The 26224-nt window shown below is 56.3% G+C and overlaps 1 protein-coding gene across 5 annotated transcripts; it reads left to right on the forward strand.

The window, feature by feature from the left end:
• The first annotated feature begins 1792 nt into the window (after positions 1 to 1792).
• Positions 1793 to 26085, forward strand: SLC66A2 (solute carrier family 66 member 2). Of its 5 annotated transcripts, XM_058659794.1 has the most exons (6): positions 1793 to 2134; positions 5927 to 6060; positions 10229 to 10282; positions 12889 to 12924; positions 20866 to 21082; positions 25215 to 25543. In XM_058659794.1, the coding sequence occupies exons 1-6, from the start codon at positions 1932 to 1934 to the stop codon at positions 25420 to 25422; spliced, it is 852 nt and encodes a 283-aa protein (XP_058515777.1). In that variant the 5' UTR covers positions 1793 to 1931; the 3' UTR covers positions 25423 to 25543. The 5 variants fall into 5 exon arrangements, with proteins under 5 accessions (XP_058515777.1, XP_004579469.2, XP_058515778.1 ...); XM_004579412.2 differs by lacking the exon at positions 12889 to 12924; XM_058659795.1 differs by lacking the exon at positions 10229 to 10282.
• The last annotated feature ends 139 nt before the right edge of the window (positions 26086 to 26224 follow it).

Raw genomic sequence — 26224 nt, forward strand, 5'->3', positions numbered from 1 at the left:
GGCAGTCCAAAATAGCTTGAAAAGGAGCAATTCACAACAGCCTGCAAGGTGAGGAAGAATACCACACATTCCCTACCTATCTCGGCTGGACAGCACATGCCTCCAGCAACTAAGGTAAGCACCCACTTAATAACTTGGAGCCATCTGTGAGATATCCAGACTTAGGTGGACCTTGATTCATAAGAATTGGGAACCATCAGTGCTAAAGGTCATACAGGCTGTCTGGCCTGCAAGTTCATACAGTTTCTTAGTAGTAATGAGCCATGAACAAATGGTTGGAATTTTGATACTGAGGATCTTCAGTGTCTCAGTCATACAGGGCTGTGTGTGTGTGTGTTTGTGTGTGATTCACACAGGGGAGTGTGTGTGTCTCAGTCACACAGGGTCGTGTGTATATATGTGTGTGATCCAGTCACACAGGGTGGTGTGGGCGTGATCTCTGATTCCTGGTAATGTCTAGAACAAGCAGGTCAGTGGTTGCCTGAGACCAGTAACTGTGGGGGTGGAGAGAAACTGTTTACTTAGTAAGTGCAGCATTTTATTTTGGGATGAGGGGCGTTCTGGAACTAGATGAAAATGCTGCACACCCAGCATTGTGACTGGATGAGGACAAATCCATAAAGTCCGTGGAAGATGGAGTTAAAAGATGTTTATTTTAGGGTCTGGCGGAGTGGCCTAGGGCTAAAGTCCTCCCCTTGAGCGCACCTGGAATCCCATATGGGTGCCGGTTCTAATCCCAGCAGCTCCACTTCCCATCCCTGCCTGTGGCCTGGGAAAGCAGTCGAGGACGGCCCAAGGCTTTGGGACCCTGCACCTGCGTGGAAGACCCGGAAGAGGTTCCAGGTTCCCGGCTTCAGATCAGCGCAGAACCGGCTGTTGCGCTCACTTGGGGAGTGAATCATTGGACGGAGGATCTTCCTCTCTGTCTCTCCTCCTCTATGTATATCTGACTTTGTAATAAAAAATAAATAAATCTTTTTTTAAAAAAGATGTTTATTTTAGTGCAGAAAACCTGAAGTCCGTGCCTTTAGGGTGTCCTTATAAAGTTCATAGAAAACATGTTATGAAAAAAAGTGTGTTAATCTCTGATTTTTTGCACTAAAACAAACTTGCGACTTTTTTCAGTGTAGTTTGTATGTAAAGTGCCCGTGAATTCCCTTTTAATAAAGTGGCCAATTCTCAGGGAGGGTCCGGACTCTGGGAGACGACTCCAGAAGGAGGCTGACCGGTCAGTGGCCCTTGATCGAAGCTTGTTTGCATGTCGAGGCGTCCCCTCGCCCACCCCCTTGACTGTGGGGGACAGGGCTCCTACACGCACATCTTCTCCACCCCGGCAACCGGCCGCGGGAACAGCAGCGTACGCGGCCACGTGGAAATGGCTGGGCACACTCTAGGACCCGGCGGAGCCGCCCGCCAGGCCGGCGAGGGCGGGGAGCCGGCGAGCGTGACGTCATGGGGCGGGTCCGCGCGCGGACGGCGGAGGGGTGCGCGGTCAGGGCGCGCGGACGGCGGAGGGGAGCGCGGACTCGGAGGGGCGGTCTGGGCGCGCGGACGGCGGAGGGGTGCGCGGGCTCGGAGGGGCGGTCTGGGCGCGCGGACGGCGGAGGGGTGCGCGGTCAGGGCGCGCGGACGGCAGAGGGGCGCGCGGTCAGGGCGCGCGCACGGTGGTGGGGCGCGCGGGTCGAGCGGAGCCGCCCGAGGCCGGGCCCGAGGGTGCGGGGCGGCGCCTCTCTGTAGCTCTGCCCGCCAAGTGCGGCGGGCCGTGAGCCCCGCCCCGCCCGGTGTCCCGTGAGCCCCGCCCGCCCGGTGTCCCGGGCCGTCCTTACCTTCGTTCCCTCCCGCCAGGCCCGACGGCGGAGCGCGCAGGTGGTGGAGACATGTGGAGGTGACGTTGCGCGCAGAGCCCGGGGGAGCGCACGCCCGCGGCGGGGATGGAAGCCGAGAGTCTGGCCTGGCTGCTGGCGCCGCTGCACCGCCTGGTGTCCTGGGGGGCGGCTGGGGCCATGGTCTTCGGCGGGGTGGTGCCGTACATCCCTCAGTACCGCCACATCCGTCGGACGCAGAGCGCAGAGGGCTTCTCCACCTACGTGTGCCTGGTGCTGCTGGTAGCCAACATCCTGCGGATCCTCTTCTGGTGAGCGGCTGGGACGGGGCCGGGAGAGGGGAGGCCGAGACTCCCTGGGACCCCGGAGCCTGCCCGGTCCTTCCCCTCTTTTCAGGCGGCGGAGTAGTCTTGGGCTCTCTCGGAAGGAGAAAGCGGCTGAGTCGCTCACCCACTTCTGCCCCTCTCCGGCCAGCAGCTTCCTCTTACCTGCTAAGGAAATAAACTGGTTTTAAGTGAGTCCAGGCCAAAAGGAAGAGGAGAGCCGGGCTCCAGCTGCTGCCCAAGGTCGGGAAGCAGGTGGGCAGCTGTCCCAGAACTTGGCCCTTGGACGGTCGTCACTGAGCCAGCTCCAGCTGACCCCACTATGACAGACTTGCCTCATTTTGAGGACGTGGGGGTCCTGCTTTGTGTGGGTGGCCCTCCACTGGCAGGAGGCTGACTAGGGCCACCTTGCAGGGTGCTCTGTTGAAAGAGTTGAAAACTGCTTACTCTTCCACCTCCCACAAACTGAGTGACAGCGGCCAGGTGACTGGAGTGGCTTTGGGCGCAGTGCCACGGAAGCAGGTCCCGGAATGTAGCCTGGGCTGCCTTTGCTGCTCCCCTGCCCAGCTCCTGTTTGCAGACTTGGGGTTCTGTGGAATACAGCATAGTGGAGAGCTGCCGGGAAGGAAGTTCCTGAGAGTGGCTTTGCTCCCAGCACAACTCAGCACCCCAGACAAATTTCCTAGACTCTCACGTCACTACCAGGTGTACCTGGGCCCTGAATGTCTGGGCTAGGGTCTCATGGGTGCTGAACACTGCTCACAGGTGAGCCTGGAGACCCTGTACTCCGAGTCGGCCTGGGCCCATGGAAATTTTGTGTGGATCCAGGAGGCTGCGAGGGTAGAGAGTACTGGATCTTTGTGCAGCCAAGTGCCCATACCACATGTACACACAGCACACGTGTGCAGACAGGGCACATGTACACACAGCACATGTGTGCACAAAGGGAATCGAGATTGGTGTGGAGGAGGGAGAGTAGCTCTTCCCCGACCTGGGAGCTGGGTGACTGTGATGCTGGTGGGATGCAGAGCTCTTAGTGTGGGGTAAATAGGAAGTTAGTGTAGGATTGCTGAGCTTGAAGTCACACCCCCTCATGCAGTGCTGCTCTCCTTGTCAGAGTGCCCTCTTTCCCAGGATGCACATTTTTGTCTGGGAGCTGGATAGGGATAGCATGAAAATGGGAACTTGTATGTGTGCTGTGGAGTTCACCGATGGCCGCACCCCAGGAGAGAGGGTGCCCAATTAGCCTGGGCAGGGGGCTCTCGCCCTCTCCAGAGGAACACAGCGAAGGGGTTGCAGGTGATGTCTGTCTCTCCCCCCCTCCTCTGCTCCTCCCTGTTTGTGTTCATGCTCTCTAACTTTATCACTGTTCGCACTGCATTTATGCCAGGACTTGGAACGTGTATCTTGGTGTGTGAGAGGAGCCCGGAGTGAGAAGATTAGCGCGGTCCCCCCATCACTATACAGGCACCGGAGAGTAAGGATGAGGCCGATGGACCCTGTGGGACTGTCATCTTGGTCATGGTTTTGGCCACATCCTGAAAGTGCATATGCACTGGGTGGAGATTGCAGTGTCAGAAGCCTGGGCAGGGGGCTGAGAGACGTTTGTGGACTGTGATGGAGAAGGGGAAAGGAGCCAGGTGTGTGCCGGTTGCTGACCGGGTGCTCCAGTCCTGTCATGCAGGAAGTTGAGGGGCGCAGCGTGTGTGCCTGCTGGCGTGCCCACGGGAGCAGCACTGGCATCTCTGTCCCTCAGCTCAGACCTCTGTGTGCACCAACTTGCAGGAGTAGAGTACAGTGCTGTCCTGCTGGCTCGGCAGCTCAGGTGGTTAGGATGAAAGGAGCTGGAACCAGCCTGGCTGGTCAAGGTTGGCATGTGTTTCTTCGGCTTTGTGAGAGGACGCAAGTTAGACTTACTCTGCTGTGTTTGAGAGCTGCTGGATGTGGCCTGTCTCCATCCTCGCCCTTCTAGCTGCAGGTATGGCCTGTGGACACCAGGCTCATCCCCCGTGTTTGCAGCGGTTGGAAGTGGTCTCTCCCGAGGACGTGGTCAGGGCTCACACTCAGTCCGATGACCAGGAGTGAGGGTCATGGCCTCTTTAGCTGCTGGCCTCACCCAGGCTCTGTGCTCTGAGGGCACAGGGGTCATGGGTGATACTCCTGTGGGTGTAAGCCTGCCATGCCTAGCCTTTGCCCTGGGCACACAGCAGTCTGTGTCCAGCGGGTTCTGGTCTGTCCATGTCTCTGCATGGCTGCCTTGCTAGGCCAAGCTCTGATGAGACTGCAGGATCCCCAGTGGCGTTCTGCCCTTCCAGGCCCTGGCTCTCTGTCACCTCTGCCGGCCGCTGCCTTGTTCCTGTCCCTTGGGATGGCTGTTGTCTGCAGGACTCAGTAGCTTCCAGGAGATGTGCCTGGGATGTGGGCTCGGCCTGGCCTTGGCATCTGTTCTGTGCAAGCAGCTGGGCAAAGTGGGGCCCCAGTTGGGGAAGACCCCATGGGAGGGTGCCAGATGTCCTGTCCCCTCAGAGCCCCGCGGAGACCACCACTCACCCTGGTGGTGAACATGGACTTGAGGGTTGGACACAAAAGCAGATCCAAGTGTGGCTTTCCTGTTACCAGGACATTTTCCCGGGTGTTGAAGCAGACTTCTCCAGCTGGGCCATGACACCAGGCTGCAGGCTTAGGCATTGTTGCCCATAGATCGCTGGCAGTGAGGCCACTGCTAGTGTTGTGTACTGTCTGGGCACTTGGGGTTCTTCTCGGAAATCTCAGGTCAGTAGGACTCGGGGCTTCTGCCCTGTTTTGCCAGGGCCTTGCTTGGCTGCTGCTTCTCAGAAGACTCACTACCTTCCCCCAGGCCTGGGCCACAGTGGGCCCTGCTGTGTTCCCCATGTCTGGGATTTCAGCGATTTGGACTGTTGAGCACACTTGGACTTTGGTGTTAGCCACCAGTTTAAGTCTTGGAAATACCCTTTCAGGCCAGAGAACCCCAAACCAATTCTCACCAGAACAGGCAGACTGGGGTAGGGTCTGGGCTCTGAATGATCAGGCAGGGCCAAATCTCACCCTGGTCCTGGTGGCAGTGGGTCTGGATTTCAAAGCCATCCACTCTGGGTCTGGGACCTATGACCATCCACTCTAAGTCTGGGTCCCACAGGCATCTGTGCTGGTTCTGGGACCTATGGCTGTCCACACTGGGGTCCCACAGCCATCCATGCTGGGTTTGGGACCTACGGCTGTCCACATTGGGTCTGGGTCCCATAGCCATCCACTCTGGGTCTGGAACCTATGGCCATCCATGTTGGGTCTGGGTCCTTCGGCCATCCATAGCAGGACCATAGGTCCCATTGTGGGACCTATGGCTGTCCATGCTGGGTCTGGGTTCTCATGGCCATCCATAGTAGGTCTGGGGTCCCACAGCTGTCCACGCTGGGTCTGGGGACCCATGGCTATCTGCTCTGGATCTGGGTCCTTTGGCCATCCGCACTAGTTCTGGGTCCCACAGCCGTTCATATTGGGTCTGGAGTCCTATGGTCATCCACACTAGGTCTGGGGTTGTATGGCCATCCACGCTGGGTCTGGGTTCCCATGGCCATCACTGCTGGGTCTGGGTCTCCACAGCCCTCATCGCTGGGTCAGGGGTCCCATGGCTGTCCATGCTGGGTCAGGGGTCCCACAGCCGTCGTCACTGGGTGAGGGGTCCCACATCTGTCCACGCTGGGCCTGGGCTCCCGGTGCTGCCACCGGCTCCCCTGACCTGCAGCCTCTTTCCCTCCCCAGGTTCGGAAGGCGTTTTGAGTCCCCACTCCTGTGGCAGAGCATTATCATGATCTTGACCATGTTACTGATGTTGAAACTCTGTACTGAAGTCCGTGTGGCGAATGAACTGAACATAAAACGCCGCTCGTTTGCAGGTTGGTGACTGCGGCTTTTGAAAATAGAAGTTGACTTTCAGGTGTCTGAGTCAGCAAGTGTGGTGTGTCTCCTGTTCCTCAGATGAGGCAGGAGCCGCTTCCACTGCACCAGATGGCCCCTCTGCCTGAGATCAGTTGTGCACTTGGTGCTGAGTTGAGTTCAGCAAGAGTTTTAGATGTGAAACAATTTGGGAGAGTGTTGTCTCACTGCCAGGGCGAGGGGTGATAGCCTCCCTGCAGCTTCCTTGTTTGGGCCTCAGTTTCTCCCTCAGAGCTGGACATGTGTCCATCTACCAAGGCCCAGGCAGGCAGCATCTCTGGCTTCACATGTAGTTGCACTGGGGTCGCATATACCTTATCCTGTGTACATGCAGGATCATGCTCTCACGGGCTGCTTGGAGAGGACACACAGGGTCTGCACATGCTGTGTGCTACTAACACACTTGGCACATACTTAGGATGTGGGCTTCTGGAACAACACACACAGTCTGCATGCTCTGTTCTACTCACCCGTAGTACACATAACACATGGCAGCCCTGGCCATTCAGTGACTCAGAGCAAACAAAGGAGTTCTTCTCCACTGGACATTCTCTGTGTCCCTGCGGGAAGGTACTCTCCGGGCTAGTGGTGCTCATCTCCTGCTGGTCCCCCTCTAGGCCTTGGGGGGTCTAGTCTTGGGCCATAAGGGCCATGTTGCTGGGGAAGGGTGGGCCTGTGGTTCTTCCGAGGGGCTGCTGTGGCCTGAGACCTGTGTGGCTCTTTCTGATTTTGCCCTCCTACTCTTGAAGAGGGCCGTTCCTCTTGCCTTCCACATACCTTCCAAGTTGAGGTGAGCATCCTTGTGGAACCAGGCTACCTTTGGCTCTGCCCAGGTGTCTGGACAGTGCTGGGCAATTGAGCCATGGAGACCATGCCAGGCTTGCTTCTACTGGCTTCGCCCTCTTCTCTCCCTCCCCTGTCCTCCTCTCTCAGTCTCTGGGCTCTGATTTGAGTTGAAATTTCACCAGGCTGGAGCCAATGACACCACCCTGCCCAGAGAGCTATGTGCCGGAGGCCAGCCAGAGTCGGGAGGTCAGAGCTGTGGGCTCAGATTTCATCGGAAGTATCTGGAACACTGGGACGTGGTTGGTGTCTCTCCTACGAAAGCTGTTAGCGTGAGACCAGCTCTTGAAGCCCTGTCTGAGATGTTGTGGCACAGGGAGGGTCCGTGTGGACTGCGACCAGTGGGCTTAGGAGGGGCTCTGCCAGCACACACTGGGCATGTCTGCTGTCAGGGCGCCTGCTGTTCTGGCCGACTTCTCAAGAGGAGCATGTATGCTTTGTTCATCAGAACTGAGTTGAAGCCCTGAGTCCCAGTTGACAGGGCTCTGCAGGCCTGGAATCCAGATCTCCAACAGGTGGCTCTGCCACAGTGGGCAGAATCGAGAGCCCCTGGTGTCCACACGTCAGTCCTCTGGGGCTGAGGGATTCTGCTTGGGATATGGCCCTGCAGTACTTGTGGATCCTGCTCAATCCCAAGAGTCCCCGACTCAGACACTAGGGGTGTCACTCACACCATGCTATTTGAGTATGGGTCACAGCTCCTTCTCTGTGAGCCACACAACATGGGCCCTGGTATCTTCCAGGGTCACTTGGACGAGACATGTGGTTTGGTTCATTTTCTCTTGGCTGTCAGAAGTGGGGAGGATGGGGGAGAAGTGCAAGGCTCTGGGTTAGCTGCCAGTTCCTCTCAGTGTGGGAGGTTCTACCTGAACTCACTCTGGAGCCAGTGAGGGCTCTCAGCTCATCCAGCCTCACCTGAGGACCGAATGTGTATGTGTGTGTGTGTGTGGCCCCAACCATTAGTGTGAAATCACTCCCTGCTCTCAATGGATGGTCAGGTGTCCAGAGAAGCCGTCAGCATTTTCTAGCTGCCTTTTGTAGGGTTTTCAAGTTCAAGGTCACCAGTTCAGTTTGAAAGTTAAAGAAGCACACCTGGTGTGGGAGAAACAGCAGGTGACTAGGAATTGTAAATATGAATTTGTTGTTTGATTCCAAGGACCACAAGTGCCCTTGTGTCCCCAGCCCAACTAGCTCCCGTGTGGCCCTCTGTGTTCTGGGCAGCCGGCCAGCAACTGTGTGGACCTCTCTGTTTTGTGCAGATCCTTGTCCCCAACCTGGCCAGCTCCCGTGTGGACCTCTGAGTCTCTGTCTAAGCCTGTCCAGACCCTGGTCTTTGGCTTGGCTTGTGGGGACTCCCATTGTCAGGTTCCCTGTGTCGGTTGTTGCCAGCTGGGCCACGGCCAGCCCTACTGGTTTCTCTTGGCGATGAGTGTATACCCCTGGGCAGGAGTGATAGGCCTCTCCCTGGATTTTCATGTTGACTTGTAAGTCTTTTTTTTTTTTTTTTTTTAAGATCTATTTATTTTAGGGCCCAGCATGGTAGCCTAGCGGCTAAAGTCCTTGTCTTGCACGTGCTGGGATCCCATGTGGGTGCTGGTTTTAATCCCGGTGACCTCACTTCCCATCCAGCTTCCTGTTTGTGGCCTGGGAAAGCAGTGGAGGATGACCCAAAGCCTTCAGACCCTGCACGTGCATGGGAGACCCGGAAGAGCTCCTGGCTCCTAGTTTCGGATCAGCGCAGCACAGGCCATTGCAGTCACTTGGGGAGTGAATCATCGGACATTTTATTTTTATTGTAAAGTCAGACATACAGAGAGGAGAGACAGAGAGAAAGATCTTCCTTCCACTGATTCACTCCCCAAACAGCCATAATGGCCAGAGCTGAGCCGATTCAAAGCCAGAGCCATGAGTCAAGAGTCTCCTCTGGGTCTCCCACACGGGTGCAAGACGATGATCCTAAGGCTTTGGCCATCCTCCACTGCTTTCCCAGGCCACAAGCAGGTAGCTGGATGGGAACTGGGGATGCTGGATCATGAACCGGGAGCCAGATGGGATCCCGGTGTGCTCAAGGCAATGGCTTTAGCTGCCAGGGTACCATGCTGGCCTGGCTTGTGAATCTTGTAGTGAAAAACATGTTTGTTCGCTCTTTCTTCTGGGTGTGGATGTAAAAAGTCATTTGTGTGGTGTTGCCTTGCCGGTCCAGACTCTGGTTGCTCAGTCTCTGACTGCGAAGCCTCGTCAGTTTCCCCACCGTGGACCCTGGCCTAGCCCGGGATCACCAGGATGTCACATCCCGTATCAGGGGACTGGGTTTGGGTCCCGGCTCTACTCCTTCCTGCCTTTGTGTCCTTAGGAGGCAGGAGCGATGGTACAAGAACTTGGCTCCTTTGCTACTCCTTAGATTGAATTCCCTGTTCCCAGCTTTGGCCCAGTGATATGTGGAGAGTGAATGGGCAGGTGGGAGTTGTTTGTCTCTGTGTGCAAATAAATCAATAGGCTTTTCAGAGAGGGCCCTGTGGTGTCTGCACTTCCTGTGCATGGCCAGGGTCTGTCCTTTCTCCCAGAAACCTCAAGTCGGGGACATGGCACCTGGAGACTAGCCACAGTCTGTGTGGGCACTGTGCATCTGGGAGGTTGGGGATTGTGCTGGGCCTTTTCTGTGGGCGAGAAATGTTTCACTCATGCATATAGGTGGCTCGACCTCAAGCCTGTGGTGACCTATCCAGGCCATTTCACCTAGCCTGTGCTTGGCCCTGTCTGTTTCCCAAGACACACATGTGTGATGGGACTACATCACACGCATGTGCCCTGCAGGGGTGTGAGGCAGGGAGGGGCTGCCAAGGGAAGCTTCTGCCGCCAAGCCGCCGTGGCAGGCCGAGCCTAGCTTGGGTTGTGTTCTCATGCTGCATCCACGTGCTGGGCAGTGCAGCTCTTGAGTGGGGATGCCACGGTGTGTGTGCTCCGAGAGCAGTTCCCTTGGTGCCTCAGGAAGTGGCCTGGGAGGTGGGCTGTGCAGCTGGAGCATCATCCCGTGGGTTCCCTGAGAAAGCTGGCCCCTGAAGGTCACCCATGTCCAGGGCCGTCACTGAGTGTGGGGCAACCATTGCACTTTCTTAGAGGTTTGGGAGAGGGTGAAGGAAGGTGGTCCGCAAAGAGAGATGGAATCGGAATCTTTCTGTTTCTTTTAAAGAGATGCTAAATGGGAAATGCAGCTGTTCACCCTGCTAAAGCTGCGTGTTTTTTGTCTTGTCTTTCTGTGTCTTTCTCTGATTTTTTTTTATGTAGCTGCTGATATTAAGGATGAAGGAAGCAAAGCACCCCCCAGGCGGTCCTATCTGGGTATGTAGTAGGTAGCACCTGCATGGACTGCTCCGCACCTGTCCACTGGCCCTCCTCCCTCATGACTACCTTAGCGTACTGAACCTTGTTACCAAGCATGGCGTGTCTGCAGCCTGCTAAACACCCCCAGCACTGCATGACATATTTCCTAGGAGCCTGTGTGTCTCTGTGTGTGTGCACATGTGTGAATGTGAGGGGGGGAGGAGGGAGGAGGGAGGGCGATGAGCAGGGTGAGATGAAAGGGAAGGGCTCTCACCATCTTCATTATGTTTATTGCAGAGTCGTTCTCTTTCTGATGCTGCTGCAAATGTCATTGCCTTTTTTTCTATCTTGATTTGCTCATTCTAAGTTTTTTTAGAAAGAACATTGATTTTGCGTAGCGACCTGCGTCCTACCCACTTGCTGAATCCGTGTTGCTCCCAGTCGAAGCTCAGAATGTTTTGGATGCTTTTCCTGGGCTCTGCACCTTCTGTTTCTCATTCTCTTGCCCAGTTGCGTTTGATGGAAGAGGAGAGATGGGTGTGCTTCTTTTGGTCTTAGAGCTGGAGAGAAGGTGTCTACAATCTTAGCTTCAGCTGTTCTGTCATCACCTTGTACTGTGAGGAGGGACCTCTGAGTTGTCTTGGGAAGTTTCTCTGACAAGTGTACTGGAGGTGACCCGAGCTTACCTGAGTTTGTCATGGTACTCTCATCCCCTGCTCAGTCTGAGAGGGGTGCTCCAAAGCGACATCTTACGTGTCAAGAAAGCCTGAGTTCTTGAGTGTGTCACGTTTACCAGTGCTGGTCTGTGCCTCATGTTGACCTGTGCCCCATGCTGGTCTGTGCCCCATGTTGGCCTGTGCCCCGTGCTGGTCTGTACCCAGTGCTGGTCTGTGTCCTGTGCTGGTCTGTGGCCCATGTTGGCCTGTGCCCCGTGCTGGTCTGTGCTCTGTCTGGTCTGTGCCCTGTGCTGGTCTGTACCCAGTGCTGGTCTATGCCCTGTGTTGCTCTATGCCCTGTATTGGTCTGTGCCCCGTGCTGGTCTATGTCTTGTGCTGGTCTGTGCTCTGTCTGGTCTGTGCCCTGTGCTAGTTTATGTCCTGTGCTGGTCTGTGCCCTGTGCTGATCTGTACCCAGTGCTGGTCTATGCCCTGTATTGGTCTGTGCCCCTTGCTGGTCTATGTCTTGTGCTGGTCTGTGCCCCATGTTGGCCTGTGCCCCGTGCTGGTTTGTCCCCCATGCTGGTCTGTGCCCCATGTTGGCCTGTGCCCTGTGCTGGTCTGTCCCCCGTGCTGGTCTGTGCCTTGTGCTGCTCTGTCCCCCGTGCTGCTCTGTCCCGCATGCTGTTCTGTCCCCTGTGCTGGTCTGTGCTCTGTCTGGTCTGTCCTGTGTGCTGGTCTGTCCCCTGTGCTGGTCTGTGCCCCGTGCTGGTCTGTGTCCTGTGCTGGTCTGTGCCCCGTGCTGGTCTGTCCCCTGTGCTGGTCTGTGCTCTGTCTGGTCTGTCCCCTGTGCTGGTCTGTGCCCCGTGCTGGTCTGTGCTCTGTCTGGTCTGTGCCCCATGCTGGTCTGTGTCCTGTGCTAGTCTGTGCCCCGTGCTGGTCTACGCTCTGTCTGGTCTGTCCCCTGTGCTGGTCTGTGCTCTGTCTGGTCTGTCCTCTGTGCTGCTCTGTATCTGTGCTGGTCTGCGCTATGTCTCCCTGAACAACTTTGGGCTTAATACTCAGGCAACACTGACCTTAAGCAGGGTTGAGTGGTGCTGCTTCATTTCTGTGTTTAATGAGAGACTGCAGAGGTTATGATCATTGTTGTTGAAATCCTTAGCATTGCCTGGGGACTGCCTGGCTTTGGTCCCCTGGTCAGAACTTGGCCCAGTCTGCTTCTCTGCTTGTGCACTGCACTGATAGGATAGCCTCCCTGCTCACGGTTCTCATCTGGGGGGTTGCTGCCAGTGGGCCTCCCGTGTTGCCCCTCTCAGTCATCTGCGGCCTCTTGCTCACCCTTTTGTTGGCCCAGCGGCAGACCTGTTAGTCCTGATGGATATCTTTGAAGAAAAAACTTTTGACTCTCTATGTTGAGCTTTTACTGTTTTCTAGTTTACTTAATCCCAATGTTATTATTTCTTCCCTTTTGCTTGTTTTGGGCTTAACTTTTTTTTCGAGTTTCTTAAGGTGGAAGGTTCCATTATTGGTTTGAGGTTTTGTTTTCTTGCATCAGCATTTGCCGCTAACCAGTGCGATGGCCATGCCTGTCCACTTTGGCTGGTCGTGTTTGAACATTTTTTGGTTTCCTGGACACATTGATTACTTAGAAGTGTTGTTACTGGCTTCAACTTGATCCTGAGTCCTTGTAGTATGTTAATGGTGCATTGAAACTGGTCCCACCTGTGGTGCGTGTCCTGCTGTTCAGAAGGACTGGTTTACCAGGCCTGGGTAGCTTGTGGGGTGTGGTATGTGCTTGAGCTGATCAGTGTGCCAGGCCTGGGTGGATTATGGGGTGAGGATGTGTACCTGGGATGATTGGTGTGCCAGGCTGGGTGGCGTGTGGGGTGGGAGTGTCTGCTTGGAGCGTTTGTTGCTCATTGGCATTGATATCTGCAGCTCTGTTCAATTCTCTCTTTCTCTCACCAGATGTTGCTTCATGCACTTTGGGACCCTGCCCGGTGGGTATGTTCATGGCTGTCACACTGACGGGCTGACTTTTTGTTACTCTCATGCTTTTTTGTTTGCTACCTCTGGTACTAATGTAGACACTGTGAATCCTGTGGTTGCTACTGGACATAGTAGTTACCTTTTTTTATTCTTTTAGCATTTTAGTGTCTTTTGTAGGCAGCGTGTTGAGTCTTTGCAGAATCTGTGCTGCTCTTTGCTATTATTGCTTATTTCATTCATGGTCAGTGTGATGTTGGATTTATATCTGAATTTTACTTTCCATTTTCTGTGTCTCTCATGTCTTTTTCTTGTAGGTGTTTTCAACTGTTGCTTCTTTGCAGCTTCCTTTGCTTTTAAGTGAATACTTTCTTGTGTAGCATCTTTTTTTTTTGAGATTTATTTTATTTTTATTACAAAGTCAGATATACTGAGAGGAGGAGAGATAGAGAGGAAGTAGAGCTGCTGGGATAAGAACCAGCGGCCATATGGGATCAAGGCGAGGACCTTAGCCACTAGGCAACGCTGCCGAGCCCAGGTGTAGCATCTCAACTCAATAATGATATTTTAAATTTTATTGCTTTTCTCAGCTTTTTTTCTTTTCATTTTATTTGAGAAGCAAAGAGCCGAAGAGAAAAACATCTTCTATCCGCTAGTTGACTTCCCAGACGCCTCCATCACTGCCTCCCGTGGTCTGCATTAGCAGGTGGCTGGGATTGGGAGCAGAACTGGGATGCAAACCCAGACCCTTGTGTGTGGGACTTGGATTTCCCTGTGGCGTTGTCACAGCTGCTTCTGGCACCAACTTCACCTGGCCCTCCTCACTTCTCTGTGGTCACACACACACACAAGGTTTATTTATTTTTCTTGGAAAGGCAGATTTTTAGAAAAGATTTATTTGTTTCTATTATAAAGTCAGATATACAGAGAGGAGGAGAGACAGAGAAGATCTTCCGTCCAATGGTTCACTGCCCAAGTGAGCACAACGGCCGGTGCTTTGCCGATCTGAAGCCAGGAGCCAGGAACTTCCTCCAGGTCTCCCACGTGGGTGCAGGGTCCCAAGGCTTTGGGCCATCCTCGACTGCTTTTCTGGGCCACAGCAGGGAGCTGGATGGAAAGTGGGGCTGCCGGGATTAGAACTGGCACCTATATGGGATCCTGGCGCATTCAAGGCAAGGACTTTAGCCACTGGGCCACGCCGCCGGGCCCTGGAAAGGCATATTTACAGAGAGAAACAGAGAGAGAAGGATCTTCCATCTGGTGGTTCACTCTCCAAGTAGCTGCAATGGCCCGAGCTGAGCCATTTGGAAGCCAGGAGCCAGGAACTTCTTCCAGGTCTGCTACACAGGTACAGGGTCTTAAGACTTTGAGCCATCTTCTGCCATTTTCCCAGGCCATAAGCAGGGGGCTGGCTGGGAAGTGGAGCAGTTGCGACATGAACCAGCACTTCTGGGCTGAGGATTGTCCTGGTCCCGCTCTGTGGTCTGAGTCGCCCTGTATGGTCGCTTCCTGTAGCATTCCACCTCTGCTGTTGTTGCATGGTTCTTTGTGGAGTCCCTGGACCAGCACAACGTGTCTGTGTGCAATGGCTGTCTGGGTGAGTTAGGAGAGAATAAAGGCACTGTGGTCTGTCTCCCCTGAGCTGTGGCTTCTTTGTGGCATCACTGGCTTTCCACATGGAGAACCTACCCTCTGTTCCCTGTGAAGCAAGTCAACTGCTGGCAGCCCAGTCTCCCAGCCCTTATTTCTGTGGGGGCTGCTGTACTTGTAGCCTTTCATAGAAAAGATTCTTTTGACTGGCAGAGCCAAGGGAGAAGTTGAGTGAGAGAGAGGGAGGAGAGGAGGAGAGAGAGCTTCTACCCACTGATCTACATGCCGCAGCAGCCAGGTCTTGGCCAGGTTGAAGCTGGGAGCCATTAACTGAGTCTGGGACTCCCAGTACCCATGTACTTGGTCTGTCACCTGCTACCTCCCAGGTTCGGGAGAGAAGCTGGGTTGTAAGCAGAGGAACCAACCTTGAGCTGACATGGATATGGATGTCAGCACTACAGTTAGCAGTAGAACCCACTGCTATGATGCCTGCCCCTTACTATGAAGGCAGCCAGACCGTAGGGGCCATGGGTCAGCCAGCCGGGACATAGGGGCTTGGGTCAGCCAGCCGGGACATAGAGGCCGTGGGTCAGCCAGCCGGGACATAGAGGCCGTGGGTCAGCCAGCCGGGCCGCAGGGGCTTGGGTCAGCCAGCCGGGCCGCAGGGGTCGTGGATCAGCCAGCTGGGCCATAGGGGCCTGGGTCAGCCAGCCGGGCCGCAGGGGCCTGGGTCAGCCAGCCAGGACATAGAGGCCTGGGTCAGCCATCTGGGCCACAGGGGCTGTGTGTTAGCTTTCAGTTCCGTGTGCTCTCCCAGGACTACAGAACCCCACAGTTAGCTGTTGGGTTTACTGAAGTTTCTTGGAGTGCATAGGTGCCTTGCTCCTGGTCTCCCCGTCCCTGGTGTCTGTTGATCAGATCCTGTTGTCAGTGTGGCCCCTGTGTCTGCAGGATCGGGTGTGGTGTCAGACAGGACCCCCAAGTCTTCAATGCCTGGGCAGTTGGGGTCACTGTTTTGGTCTCTTCTTTGAGTCTCTGACCCTGGTCTCTGAGCTTCCCTCTCTTTCTGGGCACATGGGGTGCTGCCGGTCTTGGCGCATTCTTGGGTGCTGCTCATTGCCCAGTCCTCTTTTTTCTGCATCCTGCAGATTGTATGATGTCTGCCAGGTCAGCGTGAAGGTTTTGTTTGCATCGTACATGAACCTCAAGTGTTCATGTGGTTCTGCTTTGCTTGTTATCTTCACTGCCTCCTTGTTGGGCAGTAGTACCCTGGTCTTCCCCAGCTTAGTCCGTGTCCAAGACTTGCAGGCAGTTTCTGTCCAGCTTCCCCCTGGGGACTGAGCACTCCACCCCTCTGTGCCATCCTCTAGTACGTTAGACACTCGAGGTGCCTGTACGAGCAGCTGGGCTGCCTACTGCTTCTGGGCTTGGCTGCACTGCTGCTTCATTGGCCAGCTCTGGCCTTGACCCTGTGGGGGTCAGTGCCATTGTCTCTCAGGCAGCTGATGTTGTCCACCAGCTGCTTGCTCACTCATGCATTGCAGTGTTGGTGTTGGTTGCTGAGGTCCAGCCTGGCTCTGTGCCCAGGTGGGCTCTTGGCTGCCCGTCCTGCTGCTCCTATATGGTGACTGCATTGCTCCCTCTTCTACTCCCCACCCAGGTCCTTGTGACTTCTGTCACCTGGGAGCTTGAGGTAGTCATACCCATGGGGAGCGCAGCGGAACTCATGTGTCCAGGAGCCCATGCAGGGGCAGTGGTCAGCCTCTGGGGGCAGGTGCAGTGCAGGTTTTGGGGGGCTTGTGGGCTCTTGGCTCTCTGTACTGGCCTGGTCCTTACATCCTGGGGTAAGCTTGGGCAGGTGGGTGGTCACACAGTGGGGTGAACTGGGGTGGGTAGGTGGTCACATAGTAGCCTCTGCCCCTGCTATGTGGTTGGAGCTGGTGGGGAGGTGGGTGAGGATCTGAGGCTCTTGGAGCTGAATGGGCAGAGAGGAGGGGGCTGACAGCTTGCACTGGCCCTGAGAAGAGGGAGCCCTGTAGGGGCTGGTGGCCACTGGCCCTCCTACCCTCCAGGGACTTCCTGCTGTGTCCTCTGATGGTGACTCCTGGGCTGTAGTGGCTGCCGGGTCAGCCTGGACTGTGGTCTGTCCAGCTCTTTAGGCCCAGCTGCTGCCTCCTGGCCACCCGTCCTAGCCTTTTCTGGTGAGGAGTGCCTGTGTTCTCTGGAATCCCTTTGCAGGCTATGACATGCTGAGAATGAGGGACTTGGTGCCCTCCAGGGATCTCTGCCCAAGTCACCAACCAATGTGGCGGTCAGGGCAAAGGAGGCGGAACACGTGAGGCAATAAGAGTTGCTGCTGCTGAGAGTGGTGACCATGGTGTGTGGGGGAGGGTAGGCGGCCAGGTGGACCTGGTCCTGGGGCCACAGGCGGCTAGAGGTGTGAAACCACACATCTCTCACGGGAGATGCTGGCCGGGCTGCGTGGGCCTCCTGTTATTCTCCATCTTTCAGGTGGTCAGTGCAGGCTGAGTGCCTATCCATGCAGGAAGCCCTGCTTCCCGGAGCCTGCTGGGCTACGCCCTGCCCAGCCCATGTACCCCCTGCCTGTAACTTCTGCCTGCTCTGTCCTCTGCCCTGGTGTCCTTGGCCCCTGGTTGGCAGGCATCCTGGCTGGCACTGCTGTGTGAGCCCTGGAGTCCAGCCACCCGGGCTGGAACTGCCTCCCCGGCACTGTGGCTGCTCCATATCTGCTGCCTCTGGCCCGAGCTTGGTAAGCTCTGGGCTTGGCCAACTCAGCTGGCGTCCAGCCTGGAATCCCTAGGGCGTGTCCAGCGGGCAACCTGGGCGGGGTCCTGGCTAGGCTGAAGCTGACACTGCACCTGCTGCCCCCTGAAAATAGAATGAGAGCCATGTGAGAGCCTCGTGCTTTGGGAGTTCCTGGTAACACATGAACAACAGTAGGAAGAGGACTGCTGTTGGCTCGACCCTGAAGCTGTCTGTCTGTCTGTCTACCTGCCTGCCCTACCTATCCATCCATTCATCCACCCCATCATCTACTTGCTTACGCATTCGTTCATCTCTCCGTCCAGCTTTCCACCTGTGTGTGTCTCAGGTGTGGGTTTGGGGCTGGCTTGGCTCCCTCAGGGAGGGCCTCCTTCCCAGCATCTTGGAGTTTGGGGCCCAGTGCTACTGCAATGCTGGAGGCTTGTGGGTTCCCAGTGGTCATGGGGTGCACACAGGGCTGGAGGGTTGCTGGCTTGGGCGGAAAAGTACTCTGCTCTGCGAAGTGGCGTCAGCTTTGAGGTATGGAGCCGTCCTGCCTCACTCTGGAGGGCTCCTGGCTCTACCCCCTACTTCTTTCCCCATGCTTCTGTGGCCTTCCCTGGGCTTGTGCCAGGGACTTGGCACCTTCTGAGAGCTAGATGGTCTGTTGCTTTCCAGTAGCCCTGGGGACCTTCACCCTACTGGCTGCCCTGACTCTGGGTCATGCTCAGAAGGACGTTGCTGGAGCCACAGAGGACAAGCCACATGAGGGCACTCACGGGCTGTTGCAGCCAGCCCCCCTGTGTGACTCCCCTTCCTGGTGTGGGCCTTTGAGGGCTTACAGGTGATGCTTGTGCACCTGGAGGTCTTGGCGGTCCTGACCCAGTAATGAGTGTGGCCCGCGGATGCCAGTGGCTTTCTGTTTTGTACCCTGGTGCTGGCACTTTGGGAGAGTGTTGAGTGGATTGGGGCATGCTCACGTCCAGTAGTGTGCCCCTTGCATGGGGGAGGCTCCTGCAGCACGGTCACAGCCCTGTGTGGCAGGGTTGAGGTCTTGAGTCTGCATGATGGGCAGTGAGTGGAGCAGTGTCCTCTTCCACCCCCCGCCCTCAGGCCCAGCAAGGTGCAGATGTGTGGCTTCCCAACCCCCTGCCAGGGAGGGACCTTCCCCAGCTGATTGCCATGAGCCGCAGGCCTCAGTGGAGGCTCAGATGGAGTGGAGTCCACCTTCCCTTCAGATGATGGAACTTATGACCACACTGTGTGTGACAGACTGAAGGCCTCATGTGGCACAGGCGTGATGCATGGCAGTCATGTGAGTGCTGGGGTGTCTGTGTGTGCCCTGACAGGACCCTCGCTCGGGTAGAGCAGAGGGGCTGCCTATTTTTTTTTTTTTTAAGATTTATTCTATTTTTATTACAAAGTCAGATATACTGAGAGGAGGAGAGATAGAGAGGAAGTGGAGCTGCCGGGATCAGAACCAGCGGCCATATGGGATCAAGGCGAGGACCTTAGCCACTAGGCCACGCTGCCGAGCCTGGGGCTGCCTATTTGTATTCTGGATCAGGTGCTAGCCTGCTTGTGCGATGCCATCCCTGGGTGGATGCTGGCCCCAGTCACCCTGACCTCTCTGTGTAAACATGGCAGAAAACCCCGCTCTGTTGCAGACAAGAGGCTGTCGGCTCTGTGTGCCACAGTCAGAGGCTCAGGCTGGGGTCACCCCGTGTGCCGTCCTGTGGGATGCTGGGGCTGTCAGTGGCAGGGATAATGGGCAGGCCTGGACGCCTTTGCTGGGTACTCCCTGAATGAGGGATTACCATGAGCCCATCGCTGGCATGGACGGGCCCAGCAGGGCTGTGGTTTGCATGTGTAAGAATGGCGACTCACAGAAGCCGGGAGGTCCACCAGGGTCCTGTCTCCGGTCTTAGCCCTGAATGCCTCATGGCTTCATCTTCGAGCTGTGTGTCCTGAAGGAGGCCTTGTCTGCCCTGTGCCTGGTGACCCCAGTACTTTCTGTGGTGAAAAAAAGCATAGCTTCTGCCAACTTGCTTTTATTTGTTTGTTTTTTATTTTGACTGGTTTAAGGTTTGTTTACTTATTTGAAAGGCAGTTACAGAGAGAGGAGAGGAGAGAGACAAAGATCTAGCATCTTTATGGTTGGAGCTGGGCCAGGCTGAAGCCCTGAGTTTCTGCCAGGTCCTTGTGGGTGCAGGGGACATCCTCTGCTTCTTCCCAGGCATTGACAGGGAGAGGGAGAACAAATGGAGCAGCCAGAACTTGAACCAGCACCATGTGGGCTGCCAGCACTGCAGGTGGTGGTTTGCTTTGCTGCACCACAGCAGCAGCCTCTGGCGGCTCTAGGCTGAGTTGCTGGTTTGAGGGTTTAGGATATTCTGTTTGGGAAACAGCCGCTTTCATGGAAATGAGATGTTCAGTTTTTCTCCCAGTCTATGGCTTTTTCTTCTCTTAATGGTGTTCAGCAACAAGTGGAAATTCCAAATTTCTATGAAGTCCCTTGTCAATTTGTTCATAAATGTAACAGAAATTATTTATTTATTTAAAAGAGACAGATATCCTATCTGCCTGTTCACTTCCAGAACCTACATTTGGTTTGGGTCAGGATGTACATTGGGGTGTCCCTTGTGGCTATGTGGAGTGTGCATCGAAGTCGGCCCTGTGGCTACATGGAGAGTGCATTGGGGTGTCCCTCGTGGCTGGGCCACAGTGTGATTAGGGTCTGCCTCATGGCTGGGCTGAGTGTGCATTGGGATATCCCTCGTGGCTGGGCCTCAGTGTGATTAGGGTCTACCTCATGGCTGGGCTGAGTGTGCATTGGGGTGTCCTTCGTGGCTGGGCCACAGTGTGATTAGGGTCTACCTCATGGCTGGGCTGAGTGTGCATTGGGGTGTCCCTCGTGGCTGGGCCTCAGTGTGATTAGGGTCTGCCTCATGGCTGGGCTGAGTGTGCATTGGGGTGTCCCTCGTGGCTGGGCCACAGTGTGATTAGGGTCTGCCTCATGGCTGGGCTGAGTGTGCATTGGGGTGTCCCTCGTGGCTGGGCCACAGTGTGATTAGGGTCTGCCTCATGGCTGGGCTGAGTGTGCATTGGGGTGTCCCTCGTGGCTGGGCCACAGTGTGATTAGGGTCTGCCTCATGGCTGGGCTGAGTGTGCATTGGGGTGTCCCTCGTGGCTGGGCCACAGTGTGATTAGGGTCTACCTCATGGCTGGGCTGAGTGTGCATTGGGGTGTCCCTCGTGGCTGGGCCACAGTGTGCATTAGGGTGTCCCTCGTGGCTACGTATAGAGTGCCTGAGCAGGAGGCTGAGTGGGTAAGGAGCAGGACTCATGCTAAGGCACTCCCAGTGGGATTTGGTCACCCTGAGTTGTGTCCCACCACAGTGCACACTGCTGCCTACACCCATCCACCCACTGCTGCCCACACACCTGCCCACATTCCACATAAGGCTCCCAACAAGAGTGCGGGGCAGAGGGGGAGGTAGGTACTGTGAGCACCATCTCTCTGCAGGGGTGGTACCCTGGTTTGCCTGGTTATGGAGGGAAGGGGATGGATCCTAGCTCACCTGCCCTTCCCCTCTCTCACTCTCAGACTTCGACCCCCATCACTTCTGGCACTGGAGCAGCTTTGGGGACTACGTGCAGTGTGTTCTGGCCTTTGCGGGTGTGGCTGCCTATATCACCTACCTGTCCATTGATTCGACCCTGTTTGTGGAGACCCTGGGCTTCCTGGCTGTGCTGACTGAGGCTATGCTGGGCCTTCCACAGCTCCTGCGCAACCAGCGCCACCGCTCCACCGAGGGCATGAGGTAGGGCACGGGAAGTGGTAGGGGAGAGGGCACTGTTTCCAGCTCTGCTGCTGATTGTAAAGAGGAACCCATAGCAGGGATTGGCTAGGGTGGGCTGGGCTGTGAGGACAGAGCTAAGGACGAGGGGCAGTGTCCATCATGGACACTGGGGCGGGGCAGGGGGCTTCTGGGCTTCCCGCTGTGGGAAATGGGGGTTAAGGCCTGGAGGGACTCCCCCACCATGGTGTGTGCTCCACTGGGCTCCCATGGGCTGTGTTGGGACATATCTAATACACGTTTTACATGGTGTATATAACATGCGTGAGTATAGCAGCCCCAGAGGAGCACACAAACCCAGTGGTTGTGGCACATCTTTGGTCCAGTGTTGTGGGTGGGCTAGGAGCTGGGGGTGCTGCCCTAATATGTCCAGGACCCATCTGCTCAGGTGGCTGATCTCCACATGTGTTCAGTAGTGTACGTATGGATGTGCACATGTACACTCAGACTTGTCCACTGAAACCACTGACCCAGGAGATGGCCTCTCCATGGCCTGAGGCCACTGCAGCCTGTAGTGTCCTGGGTCCGGGGACCTGCCGATAGGGAGAGAACATTCCCATGAGGTCCTGTTAGGCCCCAAGTGGGAAGGCAGGGGTGAGGGCTTTATCAACCCTGGCTTCCAGGGTCTCCTGCCCAGAGTTCCCAGTGTTGGTCCGGACCTGGTGGGGCCTCAGCCACTCTGTGCCATCAACATGAGCTGTGATGGTCCCCCACTGTGGGTTTCTCTCCAAGGGCTCTGGCCATCGAACATGGAGGGCTCTGCCTTCCTGGGTCTGGGCATCCACCTCAGAGACCAGGGCACAGCTGGCCTTGCACTGCCCCAGCCACCTCCCTGACCATGGCAATCAGGCCACAGGCTGCCTGGCTTTTCCTGATTCTCTGTAAATGCACAAAACCATCTTCAGGTCAGGGCCCTGGTTTGACGGCTCCATGGGAGCTTTGGTGAGTTGCTTGTGGCTCGCTGCATGGAGAGGAGGCACAGCACAGTCCCCGCAGCCTGGCAGAAGGGGGCTCTTCACCATGTGTATGTTCCTCCTCCCATGGGCCTGTGTGTGTTCTCTGCATTATCTGGTTTCCCAGTGATGTTGAGGACAAGGGGATGTTGCTGTTCAATGACTGTTTCACCATGGCTAGGCCATGTGTGGCTGGGAGTGAGCTTGTAGGTTACATGGAGGCCCAGGTGGCAGTGGCCGTCTATCTAGGTTTCCAGGAGCCCACATGCGGGGTACACACAGAAGGAGTAGATGTTGTGTTGTCTGCCTTCCAGAGAACAGGGTACCGTAGCCTCACCCTGGGCCCCCTGCTCTGTGCTGGAGCCGAGCGTGAGTGTCGGGCTACCCAGGCTGTCTTTCAGAGCAAGTCATTGCAGGGTGGCCATCCCTTGCCTGATGCAGGGGATGGGACATGGGATGCTGGCTCTGTCCTGACACACCACATGTCAGTGCTGCACCCCAGGTGTGGCTGTGGCTCTGTCATGGCTGCTGTAGTCTCCAGGTGCTAAGCCAGTGCGACACTGGGCCTCCCAGGCCTGGTGCTCCTGCCTGGCCCTCTTGAGTGGCTGCCCCTCAGCTGCCCTGTCTTTCTGCTCAGGTCTGAGGTCCCAAGTGGGTGCTCTGGGACTCATGGGGTGGAAGGTCCAGCCAAGGACCAGAGGAGGTTTGAGACAGCGCAGGTGGCAATGCCTCGGTGGACAACAGTGGGACAAGCCTCCCCCTCCCGCAGCGACAACCAGCCCAGAAGCAGCATGATCTGCAAGTGGGGCGGAGACGGGGGCTGCACAGGCAGACCCCTGGCCCCTGGGCCAGAGCAGCGCATTCAGCAGAGGAGGCTGGACAAGGGGTGGGCAGGTAGGGTTCAGAAGCTGGAGTCGTACCGTGTGTCACGACTGTGGTGAAGCTGAGGCAGGACTTGGTCAAGGAAAGACGCTGAGTCTGCTAGAGCTCCACTGTGTGCTTCCATGAAATGCAAACTCAAAAACAGCGTCACCTTCTGGGGAGCAGTGACAGCCGGAGGGCAAGTTGGGCTCCTTTATGGAGCCACATGCTGACAAACCCTCCGCCTGAGTCTTCACCCAAAAACTCTAAAATAAAAATAGACTGCAGACTAACCTAAAGTAGTCAGAAGGCAAACAGGAGGTGAGCATGGTGGAGCTAAACATCAGACAGCTCATTGGGAAAGATCACCAGCTGGATCAGACCGTGATCCGGAGTGGGAGTGGGAGACCTCATGAATGAGCAGGGCTGGGGCGGGCCTTGGGGTGCGGTGGGTCAAGCCACTGCCTGTGATGCTCATTTCTGATCCAGCTTCCTGCTAAGGCCCCAATGTAGGGTGGGGGGTGGAGGCAGCTGCTAATCCAGCCCTTGGGCCCCGGCCACCCACTCGGGAGACCCAGGTGCAGTTCCAGGCTCTCAGCTCCAGGCTGGCCCAGCTTCGGCTAATTTGGGAGTTTAGGGAGTGCACCAGCAGGTGGAAGACCTCACTCTGCCTTCTAAGTGGACAAAAATAAGTAAGTAGGAAGTGGGGATGTGACCGCCCAAACAAGGTGGGCTAGGGCCCAACTGTGCTGAGGTTGCACTTGTGGGGTGAGGCTGCAGGCGACGTCTGCAAGGGAAGGTGATCAGCTGCTCCAGTTCTAGAAGCGCTGGGCACAGACTGCACCTGCCACCCAGGGCCTCCTTGGCCATGCCACACCTGAGGTCATTGTCTAGACTGTGACCCCAAGGAGGGTCTGGTCCTGAGTGGAGGTCAGGTGAGTCTGACCACGCCCCCGGGGTGTGCAGGGTCAGGGATTCCATGCAGTGGGAGTCAGGTGAAGGGGCCCCTCCCGGACAGCTGGAGTCAGCATGTGTTGCTTGGGTCCGGGGCCAACTGGGAGTGGTGTGTGGGGATAGTGGAGGTTGGAGTTCATAGTGTGGCAGGTGCAGAGGTGGGCCACCACCAGGAGGGCCACCGTTGCCTTGTTAGTGGGAGACCCCAGGGCAGGAGAGGACCCAGGCTGGGGCAGCTTCAGCCATCTTGCCTAAAACCATAGTTAAAACTGCAGATCACAGGCAGCCCAGCAGCTCATATGCTGGGAGCCCACCCTGTCAGCCTCTGCCAGGGGTGGAGCAGGTTCTCAGGCTCTCTTCTCTTCCCCTGCTGATCCCAGACATGGTCTCCCTGGCTGCCTCTCAGCTGTCTGACAAAGCTGAGTGCTGCTTCAGCTACTCTTTGTGTAGCTCTGGTACCTTGGCTGTTGTCCAGGCAGGAGTTGAGGGGTCTGCATGGCCCCTGGTGATGGTGACCCCAGCACAGGACCCCTGGGCTCTCACCATCTGTGTCGTATGGGAAGAGAAGCATGTGGGGTTATCCAGGCCTTGGACATCATAGGCAGGTGTTTATTCCATGGTCCCAGGTATGGCTAGAGACGCCCACACATCAGGAGACTCTCTGTCAGATCACTCCTTAAATGCCCAGACCATGGAGTACACTAGCAGGAACCTAACCACTTGGGCGTTCATTTGCTGCCTTCTGAGATGCAGAGTTGGCAACTGAATGGAGACTCAAAGCTGGACACTCCGCTGTGGCATATTCCAGGTGTGACAGCAGCCCTGCTCCCAGGCAGTCCATCTGGGCCCTGAAGTAGCAGACAGAAGGAAGCTGGGGTCATCCCTGGGTAGCCTGAGGTTGAGGAGTGTCCTCACTTCTAGGGGCCCCATGTTCACCTCTGTTTTGAGGCTCAAGGGTACCTCTTCTCCCCAGCCTGGGGCTCAGCCTGTCCAGCCTGCCTGCAGCTTGAGACTAGTGGAGTGTACTTTGAGCAATTGTGCTATGCTCACTGCTTGGCACACCTCGGAAGATGAAAAGGACAAGAGTGGCAATTGTGGTCATCTGGAGGGGACATTGCACTGTGAATAGGGATGGAAAGGTCCCCCGGGCACCCTGTACAGCTGTCTGGATTGGCACTGGCCTTTCTGGCCAACACCTCTGGCCAGGAGGTGGGTTGACCACCCTACCCAGAGGCAGGCCACAGAGGGGTGGGAGGAAGTGAGCCCTGCTCCCCACCTGCCCTGTCCCTGAGTCCCGTCCAGCCACTGACTGCTTCTTGTCTTCACAGCATCAAGATGGTGCTCATGTGGACCAGTGGAGACACCTTCAAGACGGCCTACTTCCTGCTCAAGGGTGCGCCTCTGCAGTTTTCTGTCTGTGGCCTCCTGCAGGTGTTGGTGGACCTGGCCATCCTGGGCCAGGCCTATGCCTTTGCCCGCCACCCTCAGAAGCCAACACCCCATGCTGCTCACCCTGCCAGTGCCAAAGCCCTCTGAGGCCGCCAAGGAGGACTCTGCTGTGGGACTAGGCAGCAGGCAGGCTGCGGTGCCTACAAGGGGCCAGCTGGGTCTTGGTGTAGGGTGCAGGCTGACCAGAGGGTGGTGGGCCCCTCCAAGGGGACAGGAAGAGCCAGACCAGCACTATGTTAAGTGGTCCTCAGCGTCATGCTGGTACCTGTCTCAGCCCAAGGCTGGCATCTTGGGTGAGGGCAAGAGCCTATAGCCTGGTTGGGGGGGGCGGCACAGATTGCGGGAGCAGAACATTATAGGTGGCAGGCAGCACCTGGAGTGCAGTCCACCTCCTCTGCCCTTGTCAGCTCTCCTGTCACTCAGGCTGTGCTTGCTGCCACATTTGACCCAGCTGCTGTCGCCTGTACTGCACAGGGATGTGTCTGTCCACGGAGACAGGATTTGTGTGCGGCGTTGGCCCCTCGGCTGGCTGAGTTGGCTGTACTGCTCACCCGTTGCACCTGGGCTGTATAAACTTCATCCAGATGCCATGTCCTGTGTGCCCCTCTGGGCACTGCCCTGGGGAGGACTTGGGGAGGAGGGGCTGCCTGGGATGCACTGGCTGCTACAGACTCTTCTGGGAGTGCTGGGCACTCTGAGCTCATGCAGAAATAAACTTCTGAAGGCTGCCTGGTTGCAGCTCTTGGCTGAGCCTGGCCTCAGAAAAGGGCGGACAGGAACTGGCTGGAGCTGGACAGGGAGTGCAGCTTCTCCAAGCAGCAGATGTTGGGGCAGTGCATGTACTTGGCACCTCCCCAGTGGAACATGCTGGGCCTGGAGCAAGGTAGGA

The sequence above is a fragment of the Ochotona princeps genome, unplaced genomic scaffold, assembly GCF_030435755.1.
Source record: "Ochotona princeps isolate mOchPri1 unplaced genomic scaffold, mOchPri1.hap1 HAP1_SCAFFOLD_129, whole genome shotgun sequence".
Classification (NCBI taxonomy): Eukaryota; Metazoa; Chordata; class Mammalia; order Lagomorpha; family Ochotonidae; genus Ochotona; species Ochotona princeps.